At 34.2% G+C, this 15,184-nt stretch overlaps 1 protein-coding gene across 4 annotated transcripts in view; it reads left to right on the forward strand.

Annotated features, from left to right (window-relative positions):
- LOC150106429 (eukaryotic translation initiation factor 2-alpha kinase 3-like) overlaps positions 1-15,184 on the forward strand; it is a 326,794-nt gene that overhangs the window by 301,663 nt on the left and 9,947 nt on the right. For 2 of the 4 annotated variants that reach the window (XM_090393133.1, XM_090393132.1), the window contains exon 19: positions 1,269-1,537. In XM_090393133.1, coding sequence (XP_090249259.1) covers positions 1,269-1,537 — 269 coding nt within the window. Of the gene's footprint in view, positions 1-1,268; positions 1,538-7,337; positions 8,134-15,184 lie in introns of those variants that run through there. The other 2 variants (XM_090393130.1, XM_090393134.1) reach the window with 2 other exon arrangements.

Consider the following 15,184-nt stretch of genomic DNA (forward strand, 5'->3'; position numbering starts at 1 on the left):
ACAAATATTTTATAAAGAAAGGTTTGGTTCCAACCGAAATTAAAACTAACATTGATAATAATTTAGGGGAATTTGCTCACATCATCAAATGAAGAAACCATTGAAAAAAAATTCATACTATAGTGTTTAAAGACCACCAAATTGAATTGCCTGAAAATGTTGAGGCTATGGGCATCTCAACTGAACAGTTGTCTGCAAGGTGGATGCCATATCTGTTGATACCAGAACAAAAGCACATTCAATGTTAATTTTTGAAAGCATTTCAGTCATTTTATGAAGACAGCATTTGATTTTCTGAGAAGATTGTGATCACGATCAAAACAGTCAGAGACAACTGAAACCATCCTGAATCTCCACCTCTGAAGAAAGCAACTACATTTCCATCAGCTAGAAAAGTCGTGCCATTATTCTTCCGAAATTCTGAAGGGATGATAATGATTCATTATTTTCCAAAGGGCCACACTATAAATGCACAGTTCCATGCTAACCTTCCAGATCAATAACATGAAAAAATTCACGAGGAAAGACCAGGAATGGCTAAGAAAGAAGTGCTTTCTTAGCCATTTCAAATTTTTTGCTTGAATTTGCTTCAGTTGTTGTCTCCACTTCCCCCAATATTCTCTATGTATAGTTCCATTAGCTTCTTCTTTTTCCAAAAACTTATTTTCCTTTTCATCTGATAAATAGGTCATTGTAACAGCAGAAGACTTTAAAAAAAAAAGTCTTCTGCTGCTTAGACCTTGGTAAATCATCTTATAATGATGGTATAACCACATTGCGGTACCATTGGGCCAAGTCTAAGAGGAGATTATGTTGAAAAATAAAAATGAATTCAAACTAATGTGTTTGTTTGTGTGATGCCACAAACTTTTCAAACACCCCTCATATGTTATGAATGACAAACTGCTTTCAGTACATAAACTAAAATACGTGAGCTAAAAATAGCCCTAGATGTTTTGCTGTTGATAATGAATTTACATAATCATGGAATGAGAATGCTATTATTTGCATCTTTCCTTTTTTTATCATCTCTGATCACATCCATATTTGTTAATTATGGATGTGATCCATAATTTAAAAAAATTTATACTATGGTGTTTAAAGACCACCAAATTGAATTGCATGAAAATGTTGAATATTTTTTCTTTTTTTATATATGCAAAAAAAAGTATTTTGCTTGGATTTTATAATGAAAAGAAAAATGTTTATATTAATTTGAAAATAAAGTTCTCTGAAATTATTAACTTTGTATTCGTTTGTTTGTTCAGTGCTCTCTTGTTTCCAAGCTCCTTTCTCACAATCCAGAAGAACGTCCATCTGCATCAGAAGTTAAGATACATCCGTTGTTTAAAGACTTTCAGCCACAGCCTCAGACCATAGCAAGAGTAATACGTAGACGAACTGTTTCCCAGCGATTATCATCTTCTAGTTCTGAATGTGACTCCCTTGGAGCTGAAGGTAGTGAGAGTTCTCCAACTATTCTGGGAATTAATCAGCATGATTTAAATATGTGTAATGCTGAAGTAGTTAATTACAGGTAACTGTTTGCAAGATATGATTCTCTGATTTGGGATTTTAAAAAAAAAATAATAATAATACAACTATAGATTTAAGTTAAAAAAAAATTCAGTGTTAAGAATTTCTTTAGATAAGAACTTTCTCACCTTTTGAAATAATGCAATAATTCATTACAAAGTGATGTTTTTTGTTTTCATTACTGGACCTAAAGGAATCGTTTGTAAATATTGCATTACAATATTTATAAAAATATTTACATATCATGTGAAAACATTAATTTCACATGATATGTGTGTGAAATTTTTATATTATCATAACTGATGATTAATTATCTTTTTGTTTTAAATTTTCATTTTTTTTTTTTCTAATAGTAGGTCTTGCTTTTAATGTATAGTGTTCCTCTTCTCCCCCTCAAAAAAAATGCACTGATAATTCATAAGCAGGTTTAATTTTTCATGCACTTCTTTAAAAATTTTGCAAAATATTAAATATTTTATCATAATAAAAGTTATTACATTAAATGAATTTGCATTCATTTAATTCTGATGATTAAACACCCTTTCAGTTTTTACAGAATTAATTTTTCATTGTGTAAATATAAATACTGAGCTAATATCCATGATTATCTTTAATGGATGAGATCACTTTGCTTTACTGGTAATATGATTTGATTTAGCTTGTAGTTAGTACTCCATCTGTATGGCTTCTTTTGAACAAGTGATGTCTTCCTTTGAAGAAGCAAAGAAGGCGATTGACCTGGTGCCAATTTGCATATCAGCTCTTCAGCGAACATGTTGTGGGTTCAAATCTCACTGTTGGTATCTAACTTTTGTGAATGTCTTTAGGTAAAAAATGTATTTCGCTGCCTTGTGTTAGACCACTACAACGTTGCTTATTGGGAGTCTGAAGTAGCTTGAAAAGGTTTTCATGTTGGAATCTTTCACTTGATTACAAAGCAAATTATATTTGCCAAGAAATTACTTACTTAATCCTCTTCACTCTACCTGGGAGCATAGATCTTCCACCACTATTTTCCACTGGACTCTGTTTTTTTGCTTTTAATAATATTTGAAATTTATTTCAGTATTATTCTTTTCCATGTTTCTCTTGGCCTTCCCCATCTTCTTTTATGTGGGTTCCAATCTAGAGCCTGTTTTACTATTATTTTATCTTCTTTCTTCAGCACATGCCCCAACCACCTCCATTTCCGTTCGCATATCTGTTGCAACATGGGTTTCTGGTTTGTTCTCTGTCATAGTTCTTCATTTGATATTTGTTTTGGCCAATATATTCAAGTATCATTCTTAAACACTTGTTTAGGATGACCTGGGACTAGTATACTAAGTTTTCACTCAGCATGGCTGGGTTGCCAAGAAAATTATATATATATTTTTTTTGCTTACACTTGGATAAAGGAAGTCATGCTGTGAAGAATCTAATTTTCATGACTAGACTACTTATATGGAGAGGCTGATGATTTCACATTAATTGCCTTATATCCCATAATGCAAAGCATACTTCCTAATGGATGTGCATAATGCTGTGTGTTATGGGAGGACCCCTACACAGACTGGTTTTGATCTTTATTAAGGACTCATCAGTGAGAGCCAGATCCAGAAGAGATAGCAAGATTGAATTAATGCAGAAGTCATATATTTAACTACTTATATATATATATTTTTTTTTTTCTACATTAATTCATCTTTGTATGGTATCTTCCTGGCTCTGTCTCTCACTGATGAGACTTCAATAAAGGTCAAAACCAGTCTGTGTAGTGACCCTCCCATAATGCAGTGTTAAATTCCCCCCCCCTCCCCTTTTTTTTACTTAAATTTTTATCTTGTGTGTGTTTGTTGTGTTTATAATTTGTTATTATTTAAACTTACGATTATTATTTTTAATGAATATCCTTATTACTTGATATAATTTCTCGTGCTTGCTTTCTCCCTTTTCGTTTTGTGGCCACTACTTAAATTACTCGCGTGTGCAAAACTTGGTAGACAAAGAAATTGCTCCCGGATAGAGCCAATTTTCTTTGATACAAATCTGGAATCAACTCCGTGTCAAAATTTGAAAAAAAAATTGTTTGCTAAAAGCTGCGCCATCCAAATTCTTAGACAAGAGAATCTTCCTTGTCAGGGAGTTAACACTCAGAATGACACACTATTCGATGACCAAGCAATTAAAATTCCCAATTACAAAAACTTTGTATATTTTTACTCTTACTGCAGTCATAGCTATCCCCAAATTTTAACTCTCGCTGGTGCTATTTTTTATGAGTGGTGCATTGAGTTCACAGATCAGGCAATTTGTTAGGTAAGAAAAAGAAAGGTTTATTCATTACTCTGATACGATATACAAATATCAAGATCACTTAACAAAATTGAATCTCTCCTACAAAATTGAAATTGATTAATCAGACATAACTTTAATACTCCTTGTCTTAAACATTGTGAGACAATATCTACAATTAGTTAAATTTCTAACATCATCCTATTCAACTAACATTCTTGTACAAGCATTTATCTTATTCTAGATTCAAGAACTATCAGGCTATAACATACCTTAGCAATTCAATACCACACTCTACATGAATTCTTACTCAGAGCTAAGACAATTTACTAGTTGATTAGATACTGAAGTCCTGTTTCATTTTGTAAGTCTGATCACTGAGCATATCCGCTCATTATTGCACACTAACTGTTTCTTGCATACAAAGGAATTGAAAAGTTTCTACATTACTGAGCATCAGGATCTCTCTTGCTTTTTCTCTCTATCTTCCAAAAAATTTCACACGGCTTGTTATTTTCTCTTGTGGTCGGTTGTCTTCAAGTAGGACAACTAGTGATTACGATCACAAATCACCTTTTCCGATGTGGGCGAAGCTGCTCTACAGGGTTCAGTCCACGTGGTTCTGCATGTTGATCAGTTTGCGCTGGCTTTTCCGCTGTACCGATGATTATGCCCGCACTGGATCGCTATCTGGCCGCTGTTGTGTCCCAATTTATGATTTTTATTCTATCTAATAATTTCCGCTTATCTATGTTCTACTATTATCTATGCTCGAGATATCACCAAAAAATTTACTTATACTTTAGTTATTTCTCCCCTTAGTATCCCTAATATTTGTATTATACTGCACATTTTGGGACATTTAGTTTAAGATATTATATGCAAAAACAAGGAGAAAGAACTAAAATATGTCAAAGTGTAACTATGTTGTAGTCATGACACTTTATCTCGTTTCTTAACACATTAATTTCCCACGTGATTAGGTTCGTAATTTTTCAAGTGGTGCATTGGACAGCAATTTCAGACAACTGTTTTATCATTGGACAAAAGGTTTATTAAATTCCTTAACATGGTACAATTCAAATTTTGGTTATTACTCAATTCAATGCTATACTAAATATTTACAAACTGACATTAGCTTATCATAAATAATTATGCTATGATCCTATAATGGGTATTACGATCATGCTGCCATACACATTCAACACATAACTTCATATGACATGGACATATAAGATTAATTCACACTATTTAACTATCCAAACTTAAGTAGCTTAACTAAATCATTTACTGCACTAACACATAACTATGACATTTAAACTTTCTTATACAATATAATAGACATGCAAAATTCTCAGGACACTTAATTAACCATATAACATTAACACTAGCCAGCTTATTTTCAATATTCTCTGTCAGATACTAAAGTCCTAGTATTGTTTTCTTGGTCACTTCAACAGTTCAGTATTAGAATAATGATAACTAATACAGACGAATCTTAGTTAACACGAGATATAATTTACAGTACCTTTCTTTCCTGAGTTTTCCATATGGGCCTCTATCTTTTTTCTGATTGAAGTATCCTGGTATAACCTCTCCGATAATCTGCTTCTCCTATGTTCCCTTTTGAATTGAACTATGCCTACGCGGTCTTTACCTTTTGTTGCTCAGGACACACTTTGAATCGTCTAAATAACGGCTGTGCAACTCGCGACGTGGATATCAATTTCTTTACAGCTTTCCCTTTTTCGCGGTTGTCACTGAAGTTGAAACACAAAGAATATGCTTTCTTTTCCTCGACTATATGGCATTCTTCGCTTCTTACATAGGAAATACAGAACCGAAATTCCGCTCACTTTTGTTTCCGTGTTGTGACGACGGAGATATAACTCCAATCTCGCCACTCAGGAAAACACCGTGAAACCCATACGAAGGAGCTCGCGAAGAACTCTCCTGGAACAGAACCAAAAGCCAAAAAGGTCTAAAAGCCTAAAAGTCCTCTGGGGGGGGGGGTTTCCAACCCTTTTATACTTGCTCTTCTAACGGCACCTTCTATAACTTCTTTTCTCCACCCCCTACTTGATTTTACTTCACCGACCAATTAGGGTGGTGTTTTTCTGCCAAACGTCCTTTGGTCGGCGAGCCCGTAACGATGTCTTAATCCGGGAATCGGCCCTGAGCGATAGTCTGTTGTTTTTCTTTTGCTAGCCTCTAACTTAATCCCCTTTCCAAAATTTCTCTATGAATTTACTTAATATTTTAATCTCTAGCCTCTCACATGCCATCTCTTATGACTAATCCTTTTCTGTCTTATTTAGTTAAATTTTCTCTTTTATATCATATTACAACATTAATATATTCTTTCTTTTTGTTAGTTAGTTCAACAAACACCTTTATATTTTATATATTTTATTGAATGCAAGAATATTTTTTTCTTTTAAATAATTCATCTATTATCTTTTATGCAAGGTTTTTTTAATTTATTTATTCTTCATGTTACACCATGATAGCTGAGAATTCTACATTCTCAAGATATCAGGTGTAACACCGCATAGCTGCCACTGGACATAGTTTTTTTTTCGACCACTCTCAAGCACCTTCTCCTGGAATGACTGGAATATGAATCCCGAATGAAAGAAAAGCCACGAGTTGGCATCGCCAAGCCCTATATCCTTGCTGAGCTGTTCTCCCTATTATGTCACTCTTTTCTGCCCGGCACCCAAAATTCTTGCACACGGTACCGTTCTCTCCTCGTTGCGTTCTCCATGCACACAACTTGGACCTCGCATACGTGACTGCCTGGGGGTCATTTCTTTAAGCCGATTATCTCGTTGTATACTTAGATCTTTCTCATGTTAACATAACTTTCACTAAATTTCAACTCTTATTGGTTTTACAAGAACACTTTGCATTATATTACATAGGAGAATTTACAATTAAATGACTCTTTCGTTATTTCTTATCACCCATTTCACTTATACCTATATACAAGCATTTTCTCTGGGAATTTTTGTACTTGTTAAATCTAAATGAAATATTTTACAATATAATAAACCTTTCATTCAAGATTTAACAATAGCATTATGCACATCCTTTAGGAAGTGCACTTTGCATTATGGGATACTAAGACAGTTGATGTGAAGATTCTTCACATGCAAACTTGTTTCCTTATGCTTAGATAAAGGATTAAACAAGAATATAACTTACTGCAATACTTAGTCCAAGATCAAAAGGTTGAAAGTCTGTGAAATCTAAGTGCTGGGTTATATAAATCATTGTATATTCATTAAAAGAACCACATGAAAATGCTTATTATTATATTAGACACAGAGAAGGAGACAAATCATCAACAAATTATATGACCATGTGTAGATTATACTCTAATGAGCTCTCAGTTTCATCAAGGTGTAATGTAGTACTAATAACATGGAAAATATATCATAGTCCTGAAATGTCATAGTCTGATCTTATAGAATATGTGATATTAACAATCATGTAAAACCATTGACTCAATAACTTTATTTCAGACGTGAATACAGCTGATGAATAATAGAAGCTATTGAGGTCTATATATAAGTTGCAGTGCCTAATAATGATCGACATGTGATGGATGACATTAAAGTCATATGTACCATAAGCTATTTAGGTATAACTACTATTATTCAGTTGCCTGCAGAAGAAGGAAATACTACAATGAATGAAAAATGGCACCACTCAGCACACTGTGGTTAAAGTACCTATACTCCTACCAAGAGGCTGAGAGTTTGAAACCCATTGCAGGCATGGATGTTTGTAAATATCTTTGGGTGGGAACAGAATGTCATCGCTGAGACAGAGACCACACCCAAAAAAAAAATAAAAAAAATAAAAATAATAATAATAAATAAAATTTTATCTCCCCCCCCCATCCACGTTACTAATGTATTATAAGCTTACAACCTTTTGCAGCCAGGACTCGCATTAAAGAAGAAAAAAAAAAATTTTTTTTTTCTGTCATTAGCATTAAATGCATTTCCTTACACATTAGAAATCTTCATTGACATAACACTAAATTATGATTATGACCACCTGTCTAATACAGTAGACATGCACTATAGCAAACATGCAAACAAACTATATAAGGCCCCAGCTTAAATCTGTTTAAAGTTCACTATTAGAAAAAGTGAAAGCTTGAAATATCACTCCAGTGAACTGAATTTCCTAGCAAATGATGTCATGTCACAGTTCAGGCCCAAAAATTTTCATTCACTGAACATAGATGAATATATTTTGAACTTTGATTGTTAATACTACCTTAATTGTAAAATATGATTAAATGATTCATAAATAAGGGAATGGCACAAATAAAAAAGTATACTGAACTTCACACCTGTTTACTTCACATGTATCGTTGTAGTTATTCAGTACTTTTGTACTTTTTTTTTTTGTGCCATACTGAACATATAAACTTATCTAATTAAATAAAGAATTTAATGTAAATCATATCTCTTCACATTATTAGAGTATATATGCATAACAAGAACGGAAGTAAGAAGGAATTGAACAAAGGCTACAAAGTGCTTCTTTTCTATCCACTTTCTGACAAGTTACATAGCATTATTAGAAACTCTTGGGAGCTGAGGATGTAGTCATTAACATTGCAAACAGGCAAAATGCAAAGCATGTTACAAGATGTAAAAGTTTATGGAACAGAACAGGTTTTACTAGAAAATTGTTAAATTTGCATTTATCATTAACATTTAATTAAGGTATTTGCATCTAGAATTGCATAATAGAAACATATACAAGAAAAATGATTATTTGCATACAGTGATAGAAGTGCAGTGTATTCATGCCAAATGACTCAACCAGGGAAGGTGTGTGTGTGTGTGTGTGTGTACTGTTTGTATATCGAGTCTATCTGGTGTGAAGTGGAGGCTAAGAGAATGAAATATATGGTGGGGTGTAGCTACAGACCTGGTGGCTCAGTTGCAGGGCACAAATAAATGTATTGCCAATTTAGTCTTATGGGTAACAAACAAGTGATCGTTATGGGTGACTTTAATTTTTCAAACATTGATTGGAAAAATGAGAAATTTCATGATAAGAAAGAAGAGGAATTTATTGAATTGTTGTGAGACAACTTTCTCAAACATTATGTAAATGAAGGAACTTGAGGTCCAAGAATGTTGGATTTGCTCATAGCATCAGAAGGTGGGGGGGGGGCTCTGTTAAGAAAGCACAGCATGATCACTGTCATCAGTTGTTGACAGTGATCATACTGTGCTTCCTTGGGAAGTATCTAATTGTATTGATGCTCTGATTAGAAGTTACTTGCTGACCTACAAAAGTGGAAATTATGATCAACTTAGGAGAATAGTATCTTTGGTACCATGATATGTTACTGAATGAGAAAAATGTCAGCAATGCATGGAAATCTTTGAAAAGATACTTATATGAGGTGGTATCTGAATGCTTCCCTAGTGTTCAAAGAATAAATAGATTGGGAATGAAATGTATGTGCAACCTTATTAAGCAAGAGATCCACAAGAAGATGATGATGTGTAAAGAATATCGTGAAAATAAGAGTGAGAGTAGTTATGAAATATATAAATCTCAGGCCAGAAAAATAACGAGTATTGTTTGGAAAGCTAAATCGGAGCATGAAAAGAAATTGGCCATAAAAGCTAAGGTAATCCAAAAGAATTTTATTGTTATGCTGCAAGCAAAAGAAAGAATGAATGTGAAAAAATAACTTTATTGAATGCAGTTAGTACTCGAGTGTCAGAAGCTAATAAGATCTTTCAGTTAATGAGTGCTCACTTCGCTAAGATACATCAACCAGGTGTATGTAACATGGTACACAGTGCTACTGCTTCATTGGATGAAGAGTTTGAGGTTGAAGAAAACTGTTGCATAACCTGGATAAGAATTTGTCTATAGGGACAGATGGAATCTCAGCCCATTTGCTAAAGGAATGTTCAGCTGAATTGGCTAGGCCTTTCACGTGTTTGTATTCTTGAGCCTCAGCTCAAGAATGAAAGGAATGTATGATAGTTCCATTGTACAAGGGTGGTGCAAAAACTGATGTGTCCAACTACCTACTTATCAGTATCTCTAGTGTGGTAGTGAAGATTTTAGAGAAGTTGGTAAGAACTTGCATACAGAAACGGGTAAACATGCTATATTTTGCAAGGAACAGCATGAGTTTACTAAAGGAAGGTCATGTTTTATCAATTTGCTCATATTTTACAACAATGTTATGGCCAAGTTGGATAAAGGGAATGAATACACAAAAGGCTGTTGCATAAACTGGAGATGAGAATGGAATATGAACTCTTGACGTGGATCAGGGGGTGGGTGTGAATCTGCCAGATTTATGGTGACCAGTGGTGTACCTCAGAATTCAGTCCTTGGGCTATTATTGTTCAATCTATACATTAATGATATCAGGCAGGGTCTAACATCAGATGTGCAATTGTTTGCCAATGATGTGAAGATAGGCTGGGCAATCAGGGATGCTACTGATATTCAGCACTTAAATGATTAGCATAGGCTGGAGATTTTGGCAAACGAAAATGTCTATCAGTTTAATGTTAGTAAGTGTAAAGTTATGCAAGTTGGCATGATTAGATTTCCAGTGGTATATTATATTAGTAGGGTTATGCTACAAGAAACTGAGTAGGCAAGGGATCTTGGCATATTGGTGGATAGGAATTTGAAGTTCAAAGGTCGCATAGCAAAAGTTGCAAATACAACTGAGAGGATAACTGTGATGTTGAAGCGAACCTTGACATGTAAGGATAAGGAAATCATTTTGCCTCTTTATAAGGCTTTGATACGACCACACCTGGATTATTGTGTGCAGATTTAGTCTCCCAGATTCCACAGCGATAAAGGAGCTGTGGAAATGGTGCAAAGAAAAATTACCAAGATTATATCTGGATTATGGGATTTAGATTATGACTACAGATTGCGAGTATGTGGATTAGACTCTGGTTAACAGGAGAAAAAGAGAGGTGATATGATAGAGGTCTATAAACCTTTGAATGGGTATTTTTTTGAGATAGCATCTGATGAACTGTTTCATTATATAGAAGGTGGGGAGAGAACACATGGGCATCCGTGGAAGTTAAGTTTGTTCACAGTCAAGAAAGGGGTAAGAGCTAAGTTTTTCTTTCATAGAGCAGTGAGCGAATGGAATAGTTTGCCTTTATGGGTAGTGCATGCATCTAGTGTAAATGAATTTAAGGGAAGATATGACAGCTGGTTTAGCTGATTTATAGCCTAAATAAATAATAAAGCAACACGTAAACACCACAGTGATATCTTTAATTAGTAAAAGGACAGATATTTCATACTAAAATTAATAGCACATCTTCAGTGTCTGTAATAGGAATGAAATAACACATTTAATCTATTAAGATAAATGGTTTTTTACATAAGATAAATTTGTTATTTCTATTATTTCCTAGCACGCGGTAACAATTGTATTTTAATAGGTGATCCACCGAACGTTTGGCTTGTATTCCATTCCTATTACTGTTACAGACACTGAAGATGTTCTATTAATTTTAGTACGAAATATCTGTCCTTTTACTAATTAAAGATATCACTGTGGTTTTTACGTGTTGCTTTATTATTTAATTACTATGCCACAGGTTCCACTAAAAATCTGATTTATAGCCTCTCTTGATGAATCCTTGACTCCTTGGAAGTCTTAGATAATAATAATATATTAAAAATGAAGAATATATTTATACAACCACATACGCACACCAAACCTAACAAAAACACTTTGTGTATGCATTGCATACATATTACAATTTGAATGTAGGATTACTGTGAGAGTTCAGTCACTATTTCCCAGAATTTAGAAATTTTTAGACTGTCATTCCAATTAACATTGGGTTGATTTCAAAGAGTTTCATAACATTCTTTGAAGTCTCTTAAATTTAAAAAAAATTTGCATAAAGAATTTTTGTGTTGTGCCTTGCAATCATGTGGCTAGTAGAAACTATATTTTGCAAGGTCTGATTTCTCAGCTTGGAGGAAACATATGTATTCATACATTCTATTTATTGGAAGTCTACAGTCCAACCAAAATAGGAGAAATTACAGGGACATGGAATCACATACTCTCCCGGGTGAGCCAAGTATGGAAGTTTTTCTTTTATGGAAGATATTAATGAGGACATCGTGTTTATTGGCTTGAAGGTTGTTTGAAATTCAAATTATTTTAGAACTTCTGAAATACTTTCATAGATGCCTTTTACTTAATGCCAATCCTTTTGGTATCTGATAGTGGGCTATTAGTAGGAGAATAATTGTCCAAGGTTTACTATAAGTTGAGTGGAAAATATCTGTTGAGATTCATGCTGTCTTTTATTGATTATAATTCTTACTGACTGTCCTCAGAGGAACAAATGGCATGTGCCTGTAGTCAAGAGTTTTGACAGTGATGAGTTCAAGCTTGGTTTAAAAAATAATCTAATCATTTATCAGTGAGTATATTTTCCTGAAAGCAAAAACTGCAGTACTGGGAGATGATTTGAATATGTATGTGCAACAGAAATGTATTTAAGTAATAGTTGCAGCTTTGCTATCAGTGACACATGCTGTAATGCTGTGACCTTACAAGTCACACTTTGACTGTAGGATAATTAACACTACCACAATGTCATGTTAAATAAAACTCCTGTATTTCGAGAGGTAGATTCTGGTATCGAGACCACATGTTTATTAAATACGAACAGGATATGCGAAAACCCGACAAGTTTACAACTAAAAAGTAGCTTTTCTCCCTTTAGAAAAAATATCAAGATTCCTACATCCACCGAAACCTTCGCACCACCCCATAAAAAAAACCAGGGGTCTATCAAATCTATTGTTCTTGTGGCAGTTGTTAAGTAGGCCAGATGGGAAGGTCAGGAGAAATCCGTATGGCAGAACACAAAAAAGATGTAGAAAAAAGAAGAGAACACAAATCAGGCCTAGCTTTCTACACAACTGGTCATAAAATACTTTGGGGAAAAAATGATCATATCGTATATTGATAAAAACTGTTTCACAAGGAAATTCAAGGAAGCGGCAGAAATGCTTAGAATTCCTACACAGTGCAACAGAAACCAAGGTTTGATATTATACCAAGTGTGGTCGGCATTCATAAAAGATCTAACTTCCTCAGATCTCGGACATAACACATGTGAAGCACAAAACATGACAACAAATAACGTTCCAACAAACATTCAGTAACGAATGTTTCAATTTTTTCACTGTTACAGTTAGAAACATCTAATGGATTATGAATTTAATCTTTGTAGTTGTGTTTGACTTTTTTTTATACACCATTGTCCTTGATGATGTAAGTCATACGACTTACGAAACTTGTCGGGTTTTCACGTATCCTGTTCATATTTAATAAACGTGGTCTCAATACTGGAATCTATCTCTCGAACTACTGAACCACAGAAATCTTTGCACCCAAAACTCCTGTGTATCAGTCAATAAAAGTGAAGTGTGGTGCACGTTGTTTAATTAATGCTAACAGTTAATAGGTAGGAAATTAATTAGAAGTTCGGGTGTTGACAAACTGTTTATACAAGGAAAATCACAAGAGATATAGTAGTGTAAGAGAAAAATCCAGTGGTCAAACTAATCTCTAGAGTAAATACTATATGATACACAATGAGCAGTTTTACTAAAAGAGAAAAGCACATGAATTCTTTTATGGCAATTTTAGGTGCTAAAAAATATAATGTTTAATGCTAGTTAGCATTAAATCCTAAAATTATAACATTAACCAAAGTATTAACTTGTCTGAATATATTCTAGCCTTCATTAATTAAGAACGTTCACATGAATGCATAACATACAGAACGTTCGGAACAATTAGAAATAATTTAAAAAAAAAAAAAACATCATTCTCTTTTGTATAACTGCATAACAGTTGTCACCTTTGTTAGTCCTTACTGTTTTTTTTTTACTAGTTTATATGTTTACACCTGAAGAAATCTTGTGCAATAGGGATGAGAAGTCATTTTACTAAGTAAATAAATGTTATCAACTTATTCTTATTCCAATGTTCTGCCTTATAAACTTTAATTTTGTGTGTGTGTGTGTGTGTGTGTGTGTGTGTGTGTGTGTGTGTGTGTGTGTGTGTGTGTGTGTGTGTGTGTGTGTGTGTGTGTGTAAACTGATGACACAGCAAAATTTACCTAGCCTGTCAAAATATTAACTATTTACTGAAATAGACTCCCCGAACTCTGATTTTGATATTTATTAGTGAACTTGTAAAACCATATTGCTTTCAGGAACTATATCAATTGCCACTGATACATTTCAGCACCTCTAAATATTTTGCAAGTCTTTAATTAGTAATGACATCTATCAGGTTGAATTCAATATCCATGCTTGAATTTAAGCAAATACAAATGATATTATTCTTATTCACTCTCCACATGGCTGAGGACTTGTGATGCAATATATTATTCTTAATATAGTCTTCTTAATCTGTCACTCTCCTAAAATTATATATATATATATATAAACTGGTTTTGAAATTTCTTGATTTTTTTTTCACCCATTTGATTTTATGAATGAGAGCAGAAGTATGAAAGATAAGATTAGGAGAATGGAAGAGATAAATGCAAGGAGAATCAGAGTAGGAGAGAGAGAGAATTTAGGGAGTATGAGTGAGAGGTATGGGGGTGCTAGAAGAGGAGAGAATGGAAACAGAAGAGAGGGAATGAGAGAGAGGTATGGGAATGCTAGCAGACGAGAGGATGGAAACAGTAGGAGAGACGGAATGAAAGAGAGATATGGAAGTGCTAGAAGAGGAGAGAATGGAAACGGTAGGAGAGATGGAATGAGAGAGAGGTATGGGAATGCTAGAAGACGAGAGGATGGAAACAATAGGAGAGACAATGAGAGAGGAATATGGAAGTGCTAGAAGTGGAGAAAATGGAAACAGGAGAGAGGGAATGAGAGAGATGTATTGGCGTGCTAGAAGAGGAGAGAATGGAAACAGTAGGAGAGAGGTATGGGAATGCTAGAAGAGAGAATAACAGTAGAGGAGAGGGAATGAGAGAGACCTATGGGAATGAAAGAAGAGGAGAGAATGGAAACAATAGGAGAGAGGGAATGGTAAGAGGTATAATGTATGGTGACTCAATGATCCGTGGTGTTCAAGATAGGATGCGTGAGGAGTGTTTGCCAGGAGGAACAATAGAAAGGGTGGCTATGGCAATTAAGAGAGGTGAAAGGGTGGATGAGATGATTGTGATGGTAGGAACGAATGACTTGAGTGGTAATGTAAGTCGGGCAGCGAGAGATAGGAGATTTTTGCTTGAGACTGTACGGAAGAAGACAGAGAGAGGAAAAATAGTGTGACTGT

Source organism: Typopeltis vanoorti, chromosome 5 (genome assembly GCF_054136105.1).
Source record: "Typopeltis vanoorti isolate ZY-2024b chromosome 5, IOZ_Tvanoo_1.0, whole genome shotgun sequence".
Classification (NCBI taxonomy): domain Eukaryota; kingdom Metazoa; phylum Arthropoda; class Arachnida; order Uropygi; family Thelyphonidae; genus Typopeltis; species Typopeltis vanoorti.